Here is a 21,099-nt window from a genome sequence, read left to right on the forward strand (position 1 = left end):
ACGCAAATGCCCCACAGCTGTGTGGGGGCACCAGGAAGGCCATGCCGCGCTACAGAGAGGCGAGTTCCACTGCAGCCTGGGCAGCATTTTCTTCCAAGGCAGGGGCCTGGGACTCCAGACCTTCAGGGACTCTCATAACCCGACCAATGAGTTCTCTCTAACTGGCCACCGGGGCCATTGTCTTCTGACACAGCCCCCCGACATCTGCAGAAGGGAGTTCACACCTCCCTTCTGTGTGCAACGGCGTATGCAATTCCTTAACTTCATTATAGATGGCGCTGCTGAGAAAGGCAGAGTAGAGCGCGCCCTACTGGAGCAGGAGAGACTTTCCGGGTAGGGGGGGAATATTCCGTGAGGTATCTACGTAACGTGAAGGGCGGGATCAAATCTCTCCCCGCCCCCACCATTTGCGGCGCGCTGATTGGAGGAAGGGACCGTCACTTAACAGCCCCGGTTGGGTAGGAGGAAGAGGCCTCGGGCCGAAGGTGACGCTTAGGCGACAGAGATACTGAGAGCGGGGTGGGCTGTAAGTGAGCGAGCCACGGCAACACTACGGGCGCTCTCCCCCATCTCTCTGCGGTGAATGGCGGCAGAATGGAGCACGAGGGGAGCGGCGGCAGCGGGGGGTCGGCCGGGCTCCTGCAGCAGATCCTCAGCCTGAAGCTTGTCCCGCGAGTGGGCAACGGGACCCTGTGCCCCAACTCCACTTCTCTCTGCTCCTTCCCAGGTACCGACCCCGCGACTCGGTCTGAGCTTCCTGCCGTCCGACGGTGGGGCGTGCCTGTTCTCTGGAGTCCCTCCGCCTAGCAATCTTGGGGCTGTTTTCCTTGGAGGGTCCCCGCTCCCTGGGCCAAGATCTGGGAGCTCTACCGGCCTTTCCTGTCCTTTCCTGTCCTTTCCTCGCCGGCCCCTTAGATCCGGCCACCCTAAACCTGCGTTGGAGGCCAGGTTGGAGGGAGCGGCCGCGGGTGTACCTGTCGGTGAAGGGAGCTCGGCCAGACCCGAACTTGGTCTTTGCAGTTTCAAACGACCTAGATTCAGACTTGATCTCTTAAGAGCCCTGGCGGCGATCGTCTCCGCCTTGTTTAGGGCGCAGGGTGCGCCTGGACCCTTCCGTCCGCGCCGGTTTCTCGGCCTTAGCAGCTCGATGCCGAATGGTCCCGGCCAGGCTGAGGGGCAGTCAGAACTCACGCGCCCTTTGTTTCTGGTCTGGTCCCCTCTTCGCCAGGAGGTTGCCCGCTGATTGCTCCCACCTCCGTCCAGATCCACCCACTCTACAAGCTTCTCTTTCTAGGAAACACTTTCGGAGACGTTGCCGAGTCTTCCGCTCACGTGTTTAAGATCTTTGGTACAGCTTCTTTTTGACTCATCTTATCCCCACTGGAGCGTCTGCTGGGACTGATAGAAAGGTTTTTCAAATTTATAATACAAGGTGGAAAACTCTCTGTGCTCCAAAAGCCTAGAGGAGCAGTTTCTTGGGAAGGCTAATGAAAGGCTCTGAGGGGATGGCACAGTTAATGTGTGCTGGACCTTTAAAGGCAGGACTTAGAGGAAGAACAGTGGCAGTTGAAGGCTAAGGTTGGGGCTCTCCAGCTAAACTGATACCTTGACTTAGTAAACAAAGCGAGAATGGGGCCTGAAACCTGCAAAGAAAAAAGTATTGGATTACGGACTGCAGTCATAAACGAAGCATCTGTGATTTTTTTCTTCCAGTGGTCAGCGACTGTCAGGCGCCATTCAGTAGACACCGGACACTTGCTCTGTATTGCCTGCCTGGTTTTTTATTGTTGTTTGTTTGTGCCCCACTCAGGTTTGTGAAATAGCTGGTAATGGGGCAGATGCAGATGTTAGCTTGAAATCATGCCCAAAATGATAATCTGGCAGTTCACCGTGTTTCTAAAGGTCATAAATTCACACGGACAGTAATAACACAGCATTCCGGGGACACTGTCCAAAAAATGAAATGCCCACACAGTCTGCAGGCACCCCTGGACCAGATGAGTTTGTGTTTGTTCATTTCCTTATTTTTCTCCAATTCTTTGTTTTGAGAATCTTCAAACCTATTGAAAAATTGAAATGATAGTATAACAAATACCCACATACCCTTTACCTAGATTCGTAATTCATGTTTATGTTCCTTCCCTTGTGTATACATATGTGTATGTATATTTGTAACCATAACATTTTTACTTTCTGCAGAGTCATTTGAAAGGAATTTACAGAAGTGGTGGCACTTGATGCCTAACACGTTAGCGTGGATCTTTTCAAACAAGGACGTTTTCTATTGTAGTCAGAAAACTCTTATCACTCCCAAGAAATTTAACATCAATAGAATATTATCTAATATATGGGCCTTATTTAAATTTTCCAGATTGTGTGAAGAATATCATTTGTAGCCTTGTTTCCTTTTTAATTTTAGGATTTAATCAAGGATCACCCATTGCACTTAGCTGTCATGTCTCTTTAGTCTGATTGAATCTACAACAGTTTCTCCATCTTTGTTTCAATTTCTTGAGATTGACATTGTTGAAGAGTCCAGGCTAATTGTTTTTTCAGTTTGCCCCAGGATCTAAATTTATCTGATTGTTTCTTCCTGGTTACATTCAAATTAAATATTTTTGGTCAAAATACTCCCCACACAGATGATGTTATCCACTTCCCAGTGCATCATGTGGGGGAGCATTCAACGTCTGGTGGAGGTGGTGTTTATCAGATCCCTGCACTGTGAGAGTACCTTAATTCTTTTTAAGTTAATAAGTTAGGTGAGCCCTAGCTGGTGTAGCTCAGTGGATTGAGCGCGGGCCTGTGAACCAAGGGATCTTGGTTCAATTCCCAGTCAGGGCACATGCCTGGGTTGCAGGCCAGTTCCCAGCAGGGTATGCACGAGAGGCAACCATACATTGATATTTCTCTTCCTCTCTCCTTCCCTTCCCCTCTAAAGATAAATAAATAAAATGTTAAAAAAGTCAGGTAAGGTGATACTTTGAAACTGTGAGTGTGCTGTTCAGTCTGTCTGGCTTTTTAGATTCTTATCTTTCTTTCCCCTCAACTGAGAACATTTTGTTCATTGCTTTCAGAGAGAGGGGAAGGGAGAAAGGGAGGGCAAAAGAGAAACATCTGTGTGAGAGAGAAACATGGGTTGGTTGCTTCTCCTATGAGCTCCAACTGGATGCCAAACCCGCAGTCCAGCCATGTGCCCTGACTGGGAATCGAATCCGCGACCTTTTTCAGCTTACAGGATGGTGCCTCAACCAACTGAGCCACACCAGCCAGGGCTTGCCTCTTCTTTCTTTAAGAAAAAAATTGAGATGCGTAGATCTGTGATAATACTTTTTTAACATTACCTCATAGTAGAGAATCTATAGCTGTGGGGATTGTTTTGTTTTCAGAAATTGTTCTGAAGATATTAAATTGCAGTGTATACTTGAGTTCATCAGTACTTCTGTGGAGGTATAGTTGGAGGTGTTGGTCACCAGCGCTCATTCATTCAGCGATAAAGGTTTCCCCGCTATCTGAATGAGAGTTCCTGTGAACCCTTTCCTAAGCTGAAATGCTACGAAGTGAAGAAATAAACACCTTAAGACAGGCCTTGCTAACAGATGCACAAAGTGAGTCCAGATTAAAGCACAGATGTTCACAGACTGTTCAGAGCTATGGGGGCTTGATGCAAAGGGTAGTTCTGGGGAAGAAGCTTGTGGTGCCCCTCGCTGTTCTGGTGCACACAGCCTGTAATAACAGCTCGCTGCATGACAAGTGCTGAACGCTATTTTTACTTTTCACCTTTTTTTGTAAAAGTGAAAATCCTCTTTGCTTTTTTTTTTTTTTTTTTTTTTGGTTAGCAAAACAGTAAGTACTAATGTAGACCTTTTGTAAAAGCAAAGTGGCAAAAAGTGAACTTTTGAAAAGCAGGGGGTACCTGAAAGCATTTGGCAAAGTGCAGGCTCTGGACTGGGGGTTAAACATTCATGAGATAGAGCCCTGGACCTCAAGACCCCTGGACACTGACCTCCCTGTCCCACCTTTTGCTGAAATGATGGATACAGTAGGTGCATGAAGTTGGATCCTGCAGACAGTGAATTTCATTCATTGACCTGGATCTGGAATAGTTTTTATTTTGACCCCACTGAAAAGGTTATTTGTATATTATGCTAACTCAATATGGCAAAATCGTTGCTCTGAAATATTCTGTGGTTTACCACTATCAGGAAGCTTTGAATTGATTTTTTTTAAATCTCCATTTGCAATTTAGCCATTTAGATTTCCAACTCACCTTCCTTGTTCCAAGTTGTTCAGATTTCTTTTGTTGTTGCTGTCATTTTTAACAAACCTGGATGCCTAGGAAGGCAGATCTTTTCTTTATATCAGGAATAACAGTACCTTTCTGAAGGTATAAATTTTGTTAAATCAGTGCCAAAGTGTATCTTGTGATAGTTAAACTAAAACCCACTAATGTTTAGTTGTGCCGTTGCTGGAATCAAGAATGGGTCACTCTAGGACCAGTTATTTATTCGTTCGCTCAGCCAGTATTTACTCAGTGCCTGTTGCATGCCTATTGTTTTCTCGGCACCAAGTAAGGATGTGGTAGTGAACAAAGGAGTTTTCATTCTAATGGGGAGAGAGAGAAAATAAACGGCATGGAAATGTGTGGGAAGGAGCAGCTGTGGTGAATGTGAAGCAGGGTAGGGGGATAATAGGCGGTGGGTCTTGTGTGTCCAAGTGGAATGTCATTTTACGGAAGGTAGGGAACCCTTTATGAGGATGCTGTTGGACTGAAGTCTGAAGGAAGCGAGGAGTGAGCACCATAGCTGTTGGGAGAAGAGTATTCTGGGCGAGGGGGTAGCAGGTTCAGAGGCTCTGGAACAGGAGCTTGCTTAAGAAACATAAAGGAGGCCAGCATAAAGGATGGAACAGTGTGGGTAAAGCGGGAGGGGGAGGGGAGGTCAGATCCTGGGGAACCGTTTTGGAGGGTGTTGAGCAGAGGAGGGATGATCTGACTTACTGGTTGTTGTTTTTTTTAAGTGTACAGTTCAATGATTTACACTATATTTGCAGAATTTGCAACTATCACCACAGGGAACTTGAAAATATTTCCATCACCCCAGCAAGAAACCTCATACCCATCCATTATCACTGACTTTCTGCCTTAGCGTGGAGATTAGATAGAAAGCCAGATCAGGAAAGGCAAGATCTAGCCATACTAGAACCAAGACCGCCAGTCAGGGTGAGGCCAGCCAGGAGGGCACCCCCGGAAACCAGGGGTGAGAGGGCAGTCCGTCAGTAGGGTCAGCAGGGTCAGCAGAGAGGTGACAGCTGCAGCTGGCAGTCCCAGTGAGCAGGTTATCCTTGTCAGGGAGGAGGGGAGGGGTATCTAGGGAGAACTCACTGTTTTCCTTTACCCTCACACTACTGCTGCACTCACAATGCTTCTGACACCAGGTGTGTAGGTTTCCCACACTTTAGGTAATTCCGTGACATCAGTTGGATGTTCCACAATTCATTTCCCTTCTGACCCCATCTACCTGGAGAGAGCATCAGACCCTGCAAGATAAGAGCTCAGTTCCACAAGACTGCCCCGTCCCCCACTTCAGATGCCAGTCAAAAGTCCAGGTTGTCACTTGTGCTTCTGGCTGTTAATCAGAGGTTCCCACCAACCCATCCTTGGTTTAATTTTCTAGAGCAGCTCACAGAACTCAGGAATGCAGTTTACTGCTAGATCGCAAGTTTATTACATAGGATATTAAAGGGTATAAATGAATGACACACAGGGTGAGGTCTGGGAGGGTCCAGAGCACAGGGACTTTTGCCCCTGTGGAGTCGGGGTGGGCCATCCTCTGAGCACGTAGGTGTGTTCACCAAGCCAGAAGCTGTCCGAAACCTGTACTTGGAGATTTTTATGGAGGCTTCATCACATAGGTGAGATCAATTATTAACTACAGTTCCAGCTCCTCTCCCCTCTCCAGAGAATGGGGAGATGGGGCTGCAAGTTCCAAGTTTATAATCTTGGCTTTCTGGGTTGCCAGCCCCAACCCAGGAGCCCACCAAAGGTCCCCTTAGGAAAACAGGAGATGATTCTGGAACTCTGTGTCAGGAACCAGGATCATAGAGTAAATATTAAGACAAAATATTTTCCTAGCACCCCTATTTACAAGGGTTTTAGAAGCTCTGTGTCAGGAAATATTGGAGCAGAGACCAGTCAGTGTATTTGTATTTCTTATTTCACAAGGGAACAGATGGGCCCCTAGGCAGGTGGGTGGGATTCAGTAAGAGAGGGGTCTCACGATGGGCAGTGTGGAGAGATGCAGGCTTTGGGGCCGTTAGCATCAAGCTGCAGGACAGAGTAGGACTACAGTTCCCAGGAAGACTGATGTGGTCTACCTAGAACCCCGGCTTCATAGGAACTGGCTATGTTCATGCTGTTGTTTGACCTGGAACATAAGGTGGGAGGCCAGCCGAAAGGATGGCTGAGTGCTGAGCCTCACTGCCCACTTGGTGTAGGCTTCTTCCATTTCTGCCTGTTGGGGCCAGGTTGGCCTTGAGACCTTGCTTGGAGTTTAGATGACTCAGCTACAGATGTTAGAGGGCCCGGGAGCCTGCCATTGTAAACCCCTTTTGTTAATACAGAGCTCACCTAGAGGATCCTGTAGTCTGCGTGGCTTCTCTCTTTAACTGAAATGTCTGTCTGAAAAATAGATTCTTAAAGATACTAAGTTCCCTGTGGGCAGGAATCTTTGTCTTTTTGTCTTTTTTTCCCACTGAAGTGCCTGGCATATGGAATGGGCTAAATAAATATTTGTTGAATGAATGAACTCTTAGTGTTGTTGCCACTGTAACAACCTATCACAAATTTAGTATCTTAAAACAACACAGATTTATCATCTTATAGTCTGGAGGTCAAAAGTCCAAAATAGGTCATCAGTGATGTGTTCCTTCCACCACATCAGTGATGTGCAGGCTCAAGGATAAATTGGTTTGTCTTTTCCAGCTTCTAGACATCACCTGCATTCCTTGGCTCTGGGCCTCTTCCTCCATCTTTAAAGCCATAGCCCCTTTAAACCTCTGACTCTGACGCTCCTGCCTCCCGCTTCCAAGGACCCTTGTGTGATTACATTAGGCCAATGGAAAATCTCTCAAAATACTTAACCTACTCACACCCGCAAACTCCCTTTTGCCGCACACATTCACAGACTCTGGGGATAAGTACATGGACATCTTTGGGGCCCATTCTGTCACCAGTGCTAAATCTGATTTCCCCCTATAATCTTTTATTATAGATCATTTAATTTATACTTCAACATCAGCAAGTGATGTGACTTTAGCTGCCAAAATAAACAAAGCTGATGATAATGCACTTAATTTGAAACAGTGGGCAAGGAAGTCCTGTGCGATATGTAGACAAAGATTTTTGACAGTGTGTTGAGCCAGGGAAATAAAAAGCGCCGTATGATCATTAATAAATAGCTATTAAATACGTAGCAAATTAAGATGCAGTGGACTAAAGGGAAATCACTTAGTTTTTCTCTTTAAGTGTTTTATTGATTGGGGTTTGCCTTTCCTATTAGAGTGCTATAATAATCCTAGCCATCTGAGAAGTGTTTTCTAAACCGTACTAATCTGATATAATTAAGCCTTTTTTCCTACATAAAGTGATGTGAATGACACTGAATAAAATATGTAGGCACTGAGGTAGCTAAGGGATGCAGCTCAGGGTTGTGGGAAGATGCGATGACCTTCCCTTTCTCAGCACCTTGGAGGTGGTGACCTGCTATGTGCCAGACTTTCTTTGTTTGCCAACAGGCCTTTCAACTTTTAGGAAAATGGAGGTGTGGGTCGGTAGCCTAGCAAATCCCCTTGGGCAGGTCTTGTGCTCCAGAAGTGGGACCAGGTGATTATTGGTGTCTTAGTCTGCTCAGGCTGCTGTTACAAAATACCATGGACTGAGTGCCTTAAATGACAGACATTGGTTTCCTCATGGTTCTGGAGGCTGGGAGTCTGACAGCTGGGTGCCAGCATGGTTATGTTGTGGTGAGGGCCCTCTTGGGCCACCTTCTCGCCATGTCCTCCCATGGCAGGGTGAGAGAGCGAGAATGAGAGACAGAGAGAGAGATCTCTTTCTCTTCTTATAAGGCTACAGCCCTACTGGATTATAGCTTTAATATATGAATTTTGGTGGAACATAGTTTGTTTCATGGCAGTCAGGTTGCACACCTGAGTGTCCAGACCCACTTTTATGGACGTGAGTGAGTCTCTGGCAGATCAAGGCCTCAACTTACAGTTCACTGCCCGGTGGTTGTATGGCAGCCAGTAAGAGGTTGTGTGCCATCCGTGCCTTGAGTTGATACAGAGAGCAGTGCTTCTCTCTGAATTTGGGGAGCTGCAGCAGGGCCCAGGAGCAGTATCAGGTCAGTGGTGGCAGCCAGAAGCCCATGGCAGTGGCCCTGTGTTTTTGAGGCAGATTTGTAATCCCGTTTGTCCACCTGGGGCAGTGGCATTCTTGGTGTCATCATAGGACTTGGTTTGCGCACTGGGTGCCGTTGTGGAGGGCAGAGTCTCCGAGTGATTAGGGGAAGTGCTGGTAAGGACTGTGGGATTCAAGGTGGGGTTGACGGCTCTGGAAGGAAACTTCATGGTGCTGTGCCGTGGTTTGGGGATCATCTGCTGATGAGGTCGCGTTCGCCTGGGGGCCTTTGGCTGGGGGGCCAGGCTGCTGTCACTGAGCCAGGGTACAGCAGAAGCTGCCCAGGCAGGAGGGGTTTGTGGGTGTCAGAGCTCTGGTGGGTACACTTTTGTTTGAGAGAAGCACAGTCTGGACACCAGACAGTGAAACTTTTGGAGCTGCTGCCAAGAAGCGAGGGCAAGTCTCCTGGGCAGGGAAGTGAGAATGGCTTCCCCCTCGAGGCTGCAAAGGAGGCTGCAGGTTTGTTTCTAAAGAGGGTGAGACCCAGACCCTGAGGGTTCAGAATCCTGCCCGCAATTGCTGATCGACACTTTAACTGGACAGGTGGTTGTTTCTTTGTAGACAAAGAGCAATGGTTAGTTAATAAATACATTTTTATACATTACACATATGTTAGTTATTTATATGTTATATATTTAATTTTAAGTTTGAAACACAGCTATTTAATCACTTTATACTCCATATTGCATTTAGTTTGCTTTAACAGAATTTGCAAAAAAAAACATCAAACAAAATAGACCAGTTGCGACAGTATTATAAAAACAATTCTGAAGATACATAATAGCTTGTTCAGCAGAAAGAAAAATAAAAGCTCACAAGTTGTTTGAAACTTTTTTTAGCTATCTGATGGTTTTTCACCAGAACAACAGTGCCAAACACCCTCAGTTGTTTGTTATTTTCAGTAAGGCCTGAGCCCTGGGTCGTGCCCCTCCAATGCTCTCATTCAGAGCCTTTCATCCCAAACAGGATCTAGGCATCCTAATTTAGGCATATGTAGAACATGGTGTTAACTGAAGCTTATTTGACTCAAAGTGAGCAAAGAACGCAGCCATCAGAGACAATGCCAAGGGTGGTTTGGGGGATTTGACCCCCACCTCTAATCCTTGTAAGCCCCTTAAGCAGCCTGCCCCCCACCCCCCTGCCCCAAGAAGAATAAGAAATTTATCTGGGAAAAAACCACACACACAACAGAAGCTTACAACTCAAATTCAGCTTCAAAAACAGCTGACCGATGCTCCTCACTGGCCCCTCTTGAGCTGTTCATCCCAATTAGACCAGGCTTCCCGAACAGTTCTTTTTAAAACACACATTTTGTTGTTTTCTTTCAAAGTGAGAAGTGAATTGTCATCAACCCTCCCCCAACCCATCCTACTCTCCAGAAATAACAATTTTCTGTTGCTTAGTATGTGCCAAGAGGCGCTTAGAGAGGGTGTGCTGCCGCGGTCAGGGTTGAACTTGGGCCCTGTCTTGTGCTCGGCGTCGGCTCAGGCAAATTTCTTCACCTCCCTCTGCCTCCATTGTCTCATCCTGAGAGCTGGGGGTATTAATAATATGTGCCTCACCGAGTTGTTTAGAGGATTACATGTGTTAATATTTGTAAAGCACTCAGAACAGCACCTGTGCATGTTGTAAATATTTATGAAACAAACATGTCCAGACTTCTCAGAGTACACAGAAGCATTTACATGTGAATGTTTGTGTTTTGTTTTTACAAAAATGGGATCTTATTCTACATACTGTTCTGCAATGGCATTTTTTTAAATATAATTTTTATTTAATTCTTGTTCAAGTACAGGTTTCTGTCTTATATTCCCAACCCTGCCCGCCCCCCTGCAATGGCATTTTTTTACATTACTTTTTACACTGATGGCATCTTACCCCATCAGTATAGAAAGATCTATCTTACATTTTTATATGATTGTGTCATGTTCAATTTTGTGGATGCACCAAACACGTTTCGCAAGTAATCCTATATCGACAGGCGTGCCGTTGGATCTAGTTTTCGCCCTTTGACAGACAGTGCGGCCGAGAACATCTTGTTGCCTGTCCTTGCCTGCATGCGTATCCCTGTAGGCTGTATTCCTGGAAGTGCAATCGCTAAGGCAGAGGATATGCACATTTGACTTTTTTGGATACATGTGTCCAAATTGCCCTCCAGAAAAGTTCTCCAGTTTATTCTAGTGAAAGCATAAGGTAGGACCTGGGATATAATCTCCGACAAAGCTTTACTGCTCAAAACCTCTAATGGTACATCAGGCCTTTCATGTTGGTTGAATTCCAGTCAGGGCCTCAAAGCTTACCATAATGTAACCCCATCTGTCTTTGCTGCTTTAACTGTTACTGCTCTTATAAACCCTCTGCCTCAGCCAGTGGGTTTTTAATTTGTGCAGTTTTGCCTCCAGGGGACTTTTGGCAATGTTTGGCCGTCACAGCTGCTGAAACAGTACCACTGGCATCCAGGGGGTGGGGGCCGGGAGTGCTGCTCCGTGTCCTGCAAGTGCGCAGGACAGCCGCCCGCACCAGTTACCTGGTCCAAATGGCTATAGTGCTGTGATGGAGAAACCCTGAGTTGGGCTGTGGACTGGTCTCTTAAATTGCCTGTTACTCACCCGCCTCTAGCACAAAGATGGACAAGATTTTATCCTATGTGTCTGTCACCTTCTCTATACCCACGTGGGTGTCTAGAGAGCTGTTCGGAGAGTTTGAAAGCTGCCTGGGCTCACTGGGGGAACTCGGTGCCTGCCACTTACCAAACTATAAAGTCCTGAGGGCAGGATGGTACCTTCTTTTTTGTTTTCCAAGGTGTCCCATGCACAGGTTTGTGTGCGTGGTTGGTGATCAGAGTTTTTAATGTTACTAAATTATTATCATCCTGAGAGTGATTAGAGGTTCTCTGTGGGAACCAGCTCCTCTTCTGACCTTCCCCGTGCTTCCCGTTTGTCTTCAAACCAAACATTTCTACTTCCTGGTATTCGTGTCGTACCTTGTGGAGCTTTGATAGCCTAAAAGGAGGCTGTGGCTTGGTATTTACTGTATTATCTTGAAAACGATTGTTGAATGAGTATAATTTATAGCTTTCCATTGTAGGAGACTGAATAATCAATCAAAAAGCCAGGAAAGATCAGTAGGTATTGATTTCATGGTACCCTATCAGCGGTTTAGGCTTGTAGTTCTTACAGGAGGGACATGATTTAGGGCAGTTTTCAAATCTGAGTGAACCTTTTTATTTTTCCCAGTGTTTGGGGCTAGAGGTAGCTTATCAGGGATTGGTCATCTTTTTCTGTGAAAGGCCAGATAGTAAAATTCCAAGCTTTGCAGGCCATGTGGTCCCTGACACTATTTCAGCTCTGTTCTTGTGGCTTAAAAACAGCCATAGACAAGACTTAAATGAATGGGCATGGCTGTGGTCCAGTGAGACTTTATGGACAAAAACAGGCGGTGACTGCAGTCTGCCAGTCCCTCTAAAACCATCACTATTTGGATAGTTCACTGGCGAACCTACCTAGCAACTGAGTGGTTTTGAAAATGGACTAACTGGGTGTCATGACCACCTTCTGTGATGACTGCACTGGGAAAGGCAGTGATTTGTGACCCTTCTTTGCTTTTCCTTGTAGAGATGTGGTATGGTGTGTTCCTGTGGGCACTGGTGTCCTCTCTCTTCTTTCATGTCCCCGCTGGATTACTGGCCCTCTTCACCCTCAGACATCACAAATATGGTAGGTTCATGTCTGTAAGCATCCTGTTGATGGGCATCGTGGGACCAATAACTGCTGGAATCTTGACAAGTATGTTAGACATTAAAATACCAGTCAATCATAGACACACACGACAGTCTGATGATTACCAGAGGGAAATGGGGGTGGGGGGGTAGAAGAGGGATAAGGGGGGTAAATAATGGTGATGGAAGGAGACTGGACTTGGGGTGGTGAACACATAATACAATATACAAATGGTGTGTTATTGAGTTGTGCCCCCGAAATCTATATAATTATATTAACCAGTGTCACCCTAATAAGTTTAATAAAAAGTAAATGTAAAAATAAAATAAAATGCCAATCAAAATATTTCATATGACTTGTCAGTTCATTTCAGGACCCATTTTAGAAACAGGCCTGAGTGAGATGCAGAGAAAGAGTGGTCTTTAACGACAGGTCCGTTTAAAACAAAATTCTTTTTATCCTCACCCAAGGACATTTTTTTCATTGCTTTTAGAGAGGAGGGGGGGAGAGAGTGAAACGCTGGTGTGAGAGAGACATAGATCGATTGCACAGGGCCCCTTCTTATGTGTTGTTGTTTTCCTTACCCCTGTTTCCCCATTTTTGGGCTAACATCTTTGATTTCCTGAGTCAGATTTCCTCTTGCTGCCTTCAGGGAAGCCTATGTTAATTAATCTTTGTGAGGCACATCTTCTGACAGGCCACCAGCAAAAGGAAGATATTTGTCCTTTTGGCATCTACTGCTTCTCTCTTATCAGCTGTCACTGGACGGATAGCATGATAGGATGGTTGATGAATACTTCTGCTCATTCAGGGGTGGTTACTTTAAGGATGGAAGAATAATTCCAATGGCAAGAATTCTTGTTTTAAAAAGTACCTGGTTATTTTTTTCCTCTTAGGAATTTCTGAATAAGAATTAGAGTAACATTCATATTATATATTATTTTTACGTGTTTTTTTCCCTTGGCTTTTGCCCAGGTCACAGGGATGTGAATAAGTTTAAATCTTCTTAAGCTCATAATTAAATAGAACTAACATGCATATTTTATATAAATTAAAAAGTATAAGAGAGCAAAAATAAAAATCCTCCATTGCCACATCCCTAAATGAGAACCACAGTTTGCATTTTGGTCTGTTTTCTCACTCTTTTCTAGGTATACATGTAAACACAAATATATTTTTACAAAATAGAAACATAGCATTCCTACTAATTTGTAACTTTATTTCTTTGCCTGTGAATCTAAACCTTGAGCTTCAAGGAGAAATCTCCCTCTGCCTCTGACGGACGTGAGGGGTTTTTTAGGGACAAAGTGGCCTCTTTTCTCTGTGTTCTGCAAATGATAAAACCTTTGAGATAACACAGGAAGGAGGCCAGTTCTCTCCTATCTGCATTAAGGGGTTTCCGTAAATGGCCTTATCCAGTATTTTGAGTTACATCAGCTGTCTTTAGAGACCCTCTGCTCCAGTTTTGATTGGATTACTGGCTGTGAGGACCTGTTTGGGATTTCTCACCAGTGCAGTAAGGACAATACTACCCACCTCGTATGCAATGTGATGATTAAATGAAATAGTGTGTATGTGAAAAGTTTAACATAATACAAACACACATTAACTGTGCCATACATGCTGTGTTTGTCTTTAAGATAAACACAGAGTCTGTTCCCTACTCATATTGCTGATCTTTTTGGAAGTTTTTTCTTTTCTTCCCTTCTTCATCATCCAGATCCCACTTTAAGGCCCAGGTCAGGTTGCTGTAGCTTCTTTCTACCCAACCCACTTTTTGGAACTAAATTCTAAAAGGGGCTCAATGAAGCCTGTGCCTCTCAGGTGGTAGTAGCACAGTATGTATGCACTGCTAGTGCAGAAGGGCTTTTCAAAGTTCAAATGTTCCAGGAAACCAGCGCAGGTATTAATTAATATTCTTCTTCTTAAATTAGTTAATATGCCTTCACATCATATTTATAAACTGCATAGACATTTGATTGAGACACTCTACGTCTGGAATCATTCAAAACCTCTTTCATGCTTGTGCTTTCTGTCTTGTGTCCTCAGCTAGATTCTGTGTACTAGGGGGTAGGGGTCACACCTACGAAACACAGAAATATATGAGTATTTGAATGAGTGAACATGCCAAGACCAAGGAGAATCTTGCTGGGAGCATTTGGGAGAGGTGCTCACCTGGGAACTTTGGATCTATTCCTTTCATACTAATGAAATCTTAACTTTCTTGGCACAACGCTGAGTCCCTGCAGCGACTCAGGATACCTGAGTAGACACAGATGTGCTTGTTTTGTTTTACTCCATTTCTAGGGAGTTATAGTGACTGACATAACAAAAACAATTAATGATGTAGGGAACAGAAAGGAATCCCTGAGTCTCTCTTTCCTGCACCCTTTGAATTAGTAGTTAGAGTATCTCTCTCCTCCCCTCTTCCGTTTTCTACCCCCTCCCCTCTTACATCCTCTTCCTAGAGAGAACTTTAAGTAATGGTGGAAAATGGAGTGGAGGTTCCCTGTGGCTTTTCCTGAAATATTTCTTGCACTCTCACACAGAAGATTCTTTGTTATTTATTGCCAAGAATGTATTAGGTACCTGCTAAATGTGTGGGGAAGAAAGAGATGTTTTTGAGTTTGTAATCAGGTCAGGTGGAAATTGCAGTTTTTGTCATTTGGTTTATGACCTCCAGATGGGTTTCATTCACTATGTCTAGGAGACTCTCAGTTTTAAGGTGTCACTTTAAAATATCTAAAAGCATAGATCAGTAGTTTGCAAACCATAAAAGGAATACTTAAAACCCAGAATAGTCAGCAAAAGAATAGGGANTTCTTTGTTATTTATTGCCAAGAATGTATTAGGTACCTGCTAAATGTATGGGGAAGAAAGAGATGTTTTTGAGTTTGTAATCAGGTCAGGTGGAAATTGCAGTTTTTGTCATTTGGTTTATGACCTCCAGATAGGTTTCATTCACTATGTCTAGGAGACTCTCAGTTTTAAGGTGTCACTTTAAAATATCTAAAAGCATAGATCAGTAGTTTGCAAACCATAAAAGGAATACTTAAAACCCAGAATAGTCAGCAAAAGAATAGGGAAAACAAAAACATTTGTACAATGTTTAAATTTTAATGTAAAAAATCTGGAACATTTTACTTATCATAGAATTTTAAGTGCTGTAATTTACTGATTACATTAATCTTGATTTTTCTTTTAAACTCTCGAACTTTCGACAGGCGCGGCCATTGCTGGAGTGTACCGAGCAGCAGGGAAGGAAATGATACCGTTCGAAGCTCTCACCTTCGGCACTGGACAGACATTTTGTGTGGTGGTGGTCTCCTTTCTACGGGTTTTAGCTACTCTATAGCACAGGCCCTTATGCTGCGATGTCGAACTTAAGTTTTATAGAATCCTCAAAAAGAATAAGGTGTGGCATGTAGTGTTTTCTTAGCTCTTCAAGTGGAAGCAACTTGGATGAAAGAGTATGCAGGAAGATCAAATAGCAGCTCAGCCTTTCCTTCGATTTGAAGCTCCAGGAAGTGAAGATCCTTTTGGACTCTTATTGTTCTCAACCAAACAAATCAAGTTTTATTTTGTTTGTTTGTCTGTTTGTTTGTTTTGATATTTAATTTAAGCAGTTTTACAGGTGCACCTTTACCCAAAGCCAGGTCAGCCATGCTCCTGGGTCAGCAGTCTTCGCACTGAAATTCACAATATTGTGTGAGAAAATGCAGTGATACGTATTTTAGAAAAACTGTGGAAAATATTGGTTTATTTCTAAGCAGACTATACTGTACTAAAAATCTTATTTGATCTGATCTTGATTGAAATTTGGCAGACTTTTTTTGCTACACCTTCACCATAGTAAGTGCCAAATAGTTATGGTTAAATATAGCTTTGTGAATAAATTTGGTGAAATAAAACAAAAAAAAATCTATAACACATGTAGTGGCTTTGATTCCACTGTTTTTTTTTTTTAAAAGGAGCTAACTACTGAATGATGTGACATTCTATGGATAACTATCTTGACCTCTGATTATTTAATATATTTTAAGAGATGTGAATTTGTTGTTTTATATATTTTATCAAAATAAACTAGCTAGCCCTGGCTGGTGTAGCTCAGTGGATTGAGCGCGGGCCTGTGACTCAGATGATCGCGGTTCGATTCTCAGTCAGGGCACATGCCTGGGTTGCAGGCCAGTTCCCCGCAGGCCAGTTCCCAGCAGGGGACGCACGAAAGGCAACCACACATTGTTGTTTCTCTCCCTCTCTCCTTCCCTTCCCCTCTAAAGATAAATAAATAAAATCTTTTTAAAAAATAAATAAATAAAATAAACTAGCTACTTGAGACTTTTTTTCCTCCAGAATTCCAGTACCACCTTTTCCTGTTACTTCTATGAATTCTATTTAGTTTAATTGGAAAAATATCCTATTAAATAACTCAAGTTGAAAATTTTAACCCAGATCGGTTAGGGTACTCTTGACATTAAAGCATATAAAAAAGATATTTTAAACATTCTGTTGTAGTTTTTCTTAGTGACTGGTTTATTACTGGCTCTTGAAAAAATTATAGAAGTGAAGCTTAAACTAGTGTTAGGGTTATTGATTTCTTTGTTTTAATAGCTACTTCGTCTGCTTAGTTACTTAGTGGTAGGTGTCACTTCCAGAAAGTGCCTGAAGTTTAATATTCAGATATGCCTTCTACTGTGTCCTTTTCATTTTTCTTTAAGAGAATCTATGTCCTTAAAGAACATTAAATACTGAGGTTTTTTTCTTTTTTATCCTCATCCAAGGACATGCTTATTGATTTTTAGAGAGAAGGGAAGGGAGGGAGACAGAGAGGGAGAGAAACATCAGTGTGAGAGAGATACATCGATCAGCTGCCTCTCATACCTGCCCCAACTGGAGACTGATCCAGCTACCCAGGCACAGGCCCTGACGGGGAACCGAACCTGCCACCTTGTGGTTCACAGACAATGCTCCTACCAACTGAGCCACACCTGCAGGGTCAAATATTAAAAGGCTTTTAAAACCCAATTTTAGCTTTTTAAATTTTTCTTTTACTGCCTAATGATCTTTTTCATTAAAAGGCCTGAAAACTGTGACCTTCAAACAGGATTGGAAAAACTAAAACTGTTCTGTATGGAATACAATCAATATTGTTGTTATCTGTTCTCAGAATAACTTCTGGTAATTAAGTTTGACATTTTTTAAAAGTTTCACTGTGAGAGTAAGGCCGAAGGCCCATGAGGGCACATACACACAAACTGTTTCACTTAAAGAAATACACATTCTGGCTTCTGATTAAAAACAGCCAGGGGGACCAATTTACCAGGGATAGTCAAAGAGAAAAATTACAAAGGGTTAACTGGACATTTTCTTTCAACTAAAGGCCACTTATCAAAGTTACAGTGACATATACTCAGCCTAGGTGGAAGATTACAGGTAGAGTTGGAATGCAGACCAAAGTCTTTATAAATGCCCCAAGGTTACTTTCCAGTGCTCAAATCCTTCTTTCAAGCAACTTTTAAGCCTTTATTTAAAGACTCAAAAAAAAAAAAAGACTCCATTTTTCACTTCAAGGAGCTGTGATTTTGAAAAGTAGCCCTTCAGTCTAAGAAATTTGGTGTATATCCTTTATTATAAGATATGATTTTAATAATCTCTGTGGAAGGATGCCTCAGCATTCTCACCTAAAACATTCTTTTGGATAGAATTTCACAAATTGAACAAGTGGCCCAGTGGTTGGTGGACCCTTCCCCCAGAGTACTAATTTAAAAACCATATTGATCTCTGATTTAAATGTTTGGTTATTTTTCTTTTAGAGCCAAGACACAAAAAATGAACGCATTTTGAAAGGTGTTTTCTGTTTTCATCCTTTCGTGTTTGCTATATTTTGATTACATGTTCTTTTCAAAAACTTCAAATATAAAATGCATCGTCAAACTGAATGTTTTCTCCATCCAAGTATGTGAACATTCCTCTGTGAATATACTTTATATAAATTGAGTTTTGCAGCTTGGAATGTTTTTAGGATGAAACTTTGAATGGTAAAAAATGGCCGTTCCTCCTTATTTGTTTTAAATTTCTCATTTCAAATACACAATTATTTGGGAGTAGTTGCTCAAATGAAAAAATACTGGCATTTGTATCGAACATTGTATTTTACTGTACAGTGTTTGGATAATTATTACCAACACCTGGCTTTCTTTAAGAGACATACACAACTACCCCAACACCCAGCTGTATATTCACTTTTTTTTTTAATGTGAGGGAGGGAGACAGCCCTCAACCAAAACACTGGCTTCTGGATTCTTTATAATGGGTGTTTGGGGGTAAAAGCATTTCGTGAAAACTTAGGTCCAATGTGTAATGAATGTCTCAAGAGAACCATGGCTCTTTGTGCTATTAACCGGCCCCCCTTTTTTCTTCAGGAAACATTACTTCTTAGGAAATGTCTAAACCAGTGAGAAAACGTTCCTGCAATTATTACCTTTAAATCCTTCCTTCTGTTTTTTAAGTTGTATGTTGGCTTTTGATGCCCCTTCTCACTGCTCTGGTTTGAGTTAAGTTCTTACTGCAACTGCAGTGCACAGACCCTTCCCTGAGACGCCATTTCCTGGAATGTGAAGCCCTGGTGCCATTAGCGGTCCACAAGCAGAAACTTCTATTTACCTGCATTTCTTTTTGTGCACTCTCTTAGGCTGGTTGTGACTAAAATCAGCTTAACTTTTTGTATTAGATTATTTCACTAACGGCTACAGTCAAAACGATCAACTCTTTGTATGATAGAAAATTATTTAAATTTTATTTTTCTACTGACATTTCTAATTCTGGTATAAATGTTTATCAATAAAGAATTACTTTCAATTCTGTGAACTGGAACTGTTATTTCTCTTTCAGTGGTCAATGAGTTTAATCTTTTGTAATACAGTTATCTGACTTAAGGTCTTGGGGCTTTTTAAAAATATATTTTATTGATTATGCTATTACAGTTGTCCCATTTCCCCCCTTCATTCCCCTCCATCCTGCACACCCTCTCCCAACCACATTCCCCCCTTTATTCATGTCCATGTGTCTTAAGTTCTTTAGCTTTTACATTTCCTCTACTACTCCTGCCCTCCCCCTGTCTATTTTCTACCTACTGTCTATGCTACTTATTCTCTGTACCTTTTCTACTCCCACTCCCCTGTTGCTAACCCTCCATGTGTTCTTCATTTCTATGGTTCCACTCCTGATCTAGCTGTCTTCTTAAGTTTGCTTTTGTTTTAGGTGTGGTTGTTAGTAACTGTCAGTTTGCTGTCCTTTCACTGTTCATATTTTTTATCTTCTTTTTCTTAGATTAGTCCCTTTAACATTTCATATAATAAGGGCTTGGTGATGATGAACTCTTTGAACTTGACCTTATCTGAGAAGCACTTTATCTGCCCTTCCATTCTAAATGAAAGCTTTGCTGGATAGAGTAATCTTGGCTGTAGGTCTTTGGATTTCATGACTTGGAATACTTCTTTCCAGCCCCTTCTTGCCTGGAAGGTCTCTTTTGAGAAATCAGCTGACAGTTTGATGGGAACTCCTTTGTTGGTGACTGTCCCCTTATCTCTTGCTGCTTCTAGGATTCTCTCCTTCTCTTTAATCTTGGCTAATGTAATTACAACATGCCTTGGTGTGTTCCTTCTTGGGTCCACCTTCTTTGGGACTCCCTGAGCTTTCTGGACTTACTGGAAGTCTATTTTCTTTACCAGATTGGGGAAGTTCTCCTTAATTTGAACAAATGTTCAAATACGTTTTCCATGTGTTGCTCTTCCCCTTCCCATTCTGGTACCCCTATAATTCAGATGTTGGAATGTTTAAAGATGTCCTGGAGGTTCCTAAGCCTCTCGTCATTTTTTGGAATTCTTGTTTCTTCATTCGTTTGTTTGGTTGTTTCTTTCTTCCTTCTGGTCCACTCCATTGATTTGAGTCCCAGTTTCCTTCCCATCACTATTGGTTCCCTGTGCATTTCCCTTCATTTCACTTAGTGTAGCCTTCATTTGTTCATATAATTTGGGACCAAATTCAACCAATTCTGTGAGCATCCTGATCACCAGTGCTTTGAACTGTGCATCTGATAGGTTGGCTATCTCTTGGTCGCCTAATTGTATTATTTCTGGAGCTTTGATCTGTTCTTTTCAGCCATTTTTTTTCTTGTTGAGCCAAGTTATGTAGTAAGGGGCAGAGCATTAGGTATTCACTAGGGTGGGGCCACCCAGTTGCTGGGTTGTGACACTGTATGTGGGGATGGGGTCCAAGAGGGAACAATGGTGCTCCACTCTGTCGAACCTCAGTCCCTTCCACCCCTTTCCCCAAGCAAACTGGGCCCTTCTGATGCTGATTCCCAGGTGGGTGGGCTTGTGTAAATTCTAGGCCCCTGTGGGTCTCTCCAATGTACTCTCCTGTGAGGCTGGGAGTCTCTCCCCGTGCCTCAACCCCCATAGGTATTTTCAATCAATGTTTTGAGGCTCTATTTCCCTGCGCTGGGACCCTGGATTGCACAGTCTGTCTCATTCCCCAGTTATCTGCACGCAAATGTGGGACCACCAGTCAGCCAGCCACCTTGCGCAGGTGCCCGCTTCACAATCGCTGCCTCACAGGGTCTGCCCATTGCCACTCCATGCCCAGAGTCTGCCAGCCATGGCCTGCACACCCGGGGTACCTTGCATGCCTGGTGTCACTACTTTCTGTGCCATGACCCCTCTCCAGCCACCGCCCTGCCTACAGGTCTGGATGAATGTGTCTATTTCAGCTCCTTGGCTGTCTGACTTCCACATAGTTCAATTTTCTGGCAGTTCTGGTTGTTATTTTGTTTCTAAATTTTTGTTGTCTTCATTTTGGTTGTGCAAGGAGACACAGTGTGACTACCTACACCTCCATCTTGGCCAGAAGAGGGTTTGGGGTTTT

The 21,099-nt window shown here is 43.2% G+C and overlaps 1 protein-coding gene across 2 annotated transcripts; it reads left to right on the forward strand.

Moving 5' to 3' along the window:
- The first annotated feature begins 444 nt into the window (after window positions 1-444).
- TMEM170A (transmembrane protein 170A) lies at window positions 445-15,628 on the forward strand. 2 transcript variants are annotated; one of them, XM_037063612.1, is made up of 3 exons: window positions 445-727; window positions 12,070-12,240; window positions 15,399-15,628. In XM_037063612.1, exons 1-3 carry the CDS (start codon window positions 595-597, stop codon window positions 15,527-15,529), a joined length of 435 nt encoding a protein of 144 aa, XP_036919507.1. In that variant the 5' UTR covers window positions 445-594; the 3' UTR covers window positions 15,530-15,628. The 2 variants fall into 2 exon arrangements, with proteins under 2 accessions (XP_036919507.1, XP_036919508.1); XM_037063613.1 differs by having other exon boundaries at window positions 12,070-12,171.
- The last annotated feature ends 5,471 nt before the right edge of the window (window positions 15,629-21,099 follow it).

The sequence above is a fragment of the Sturnira hondurensis genome, unplaced genomic scaffold (genome assembly GCF_014824575.4).
Source record: "Sturnira hondurensis isolate 20B ecotype Veracruz unplaced genomic scaffold, ASM1482457v3 Scaffold0014745, whole genome shotgun sequence".
Taxonomy (NCBI): Eukaryota; Metazoa; Chordata; class Mammalia; order Chiroptera; family Phyllostomidae; genus Sturnira; species Sturnira hondurensis.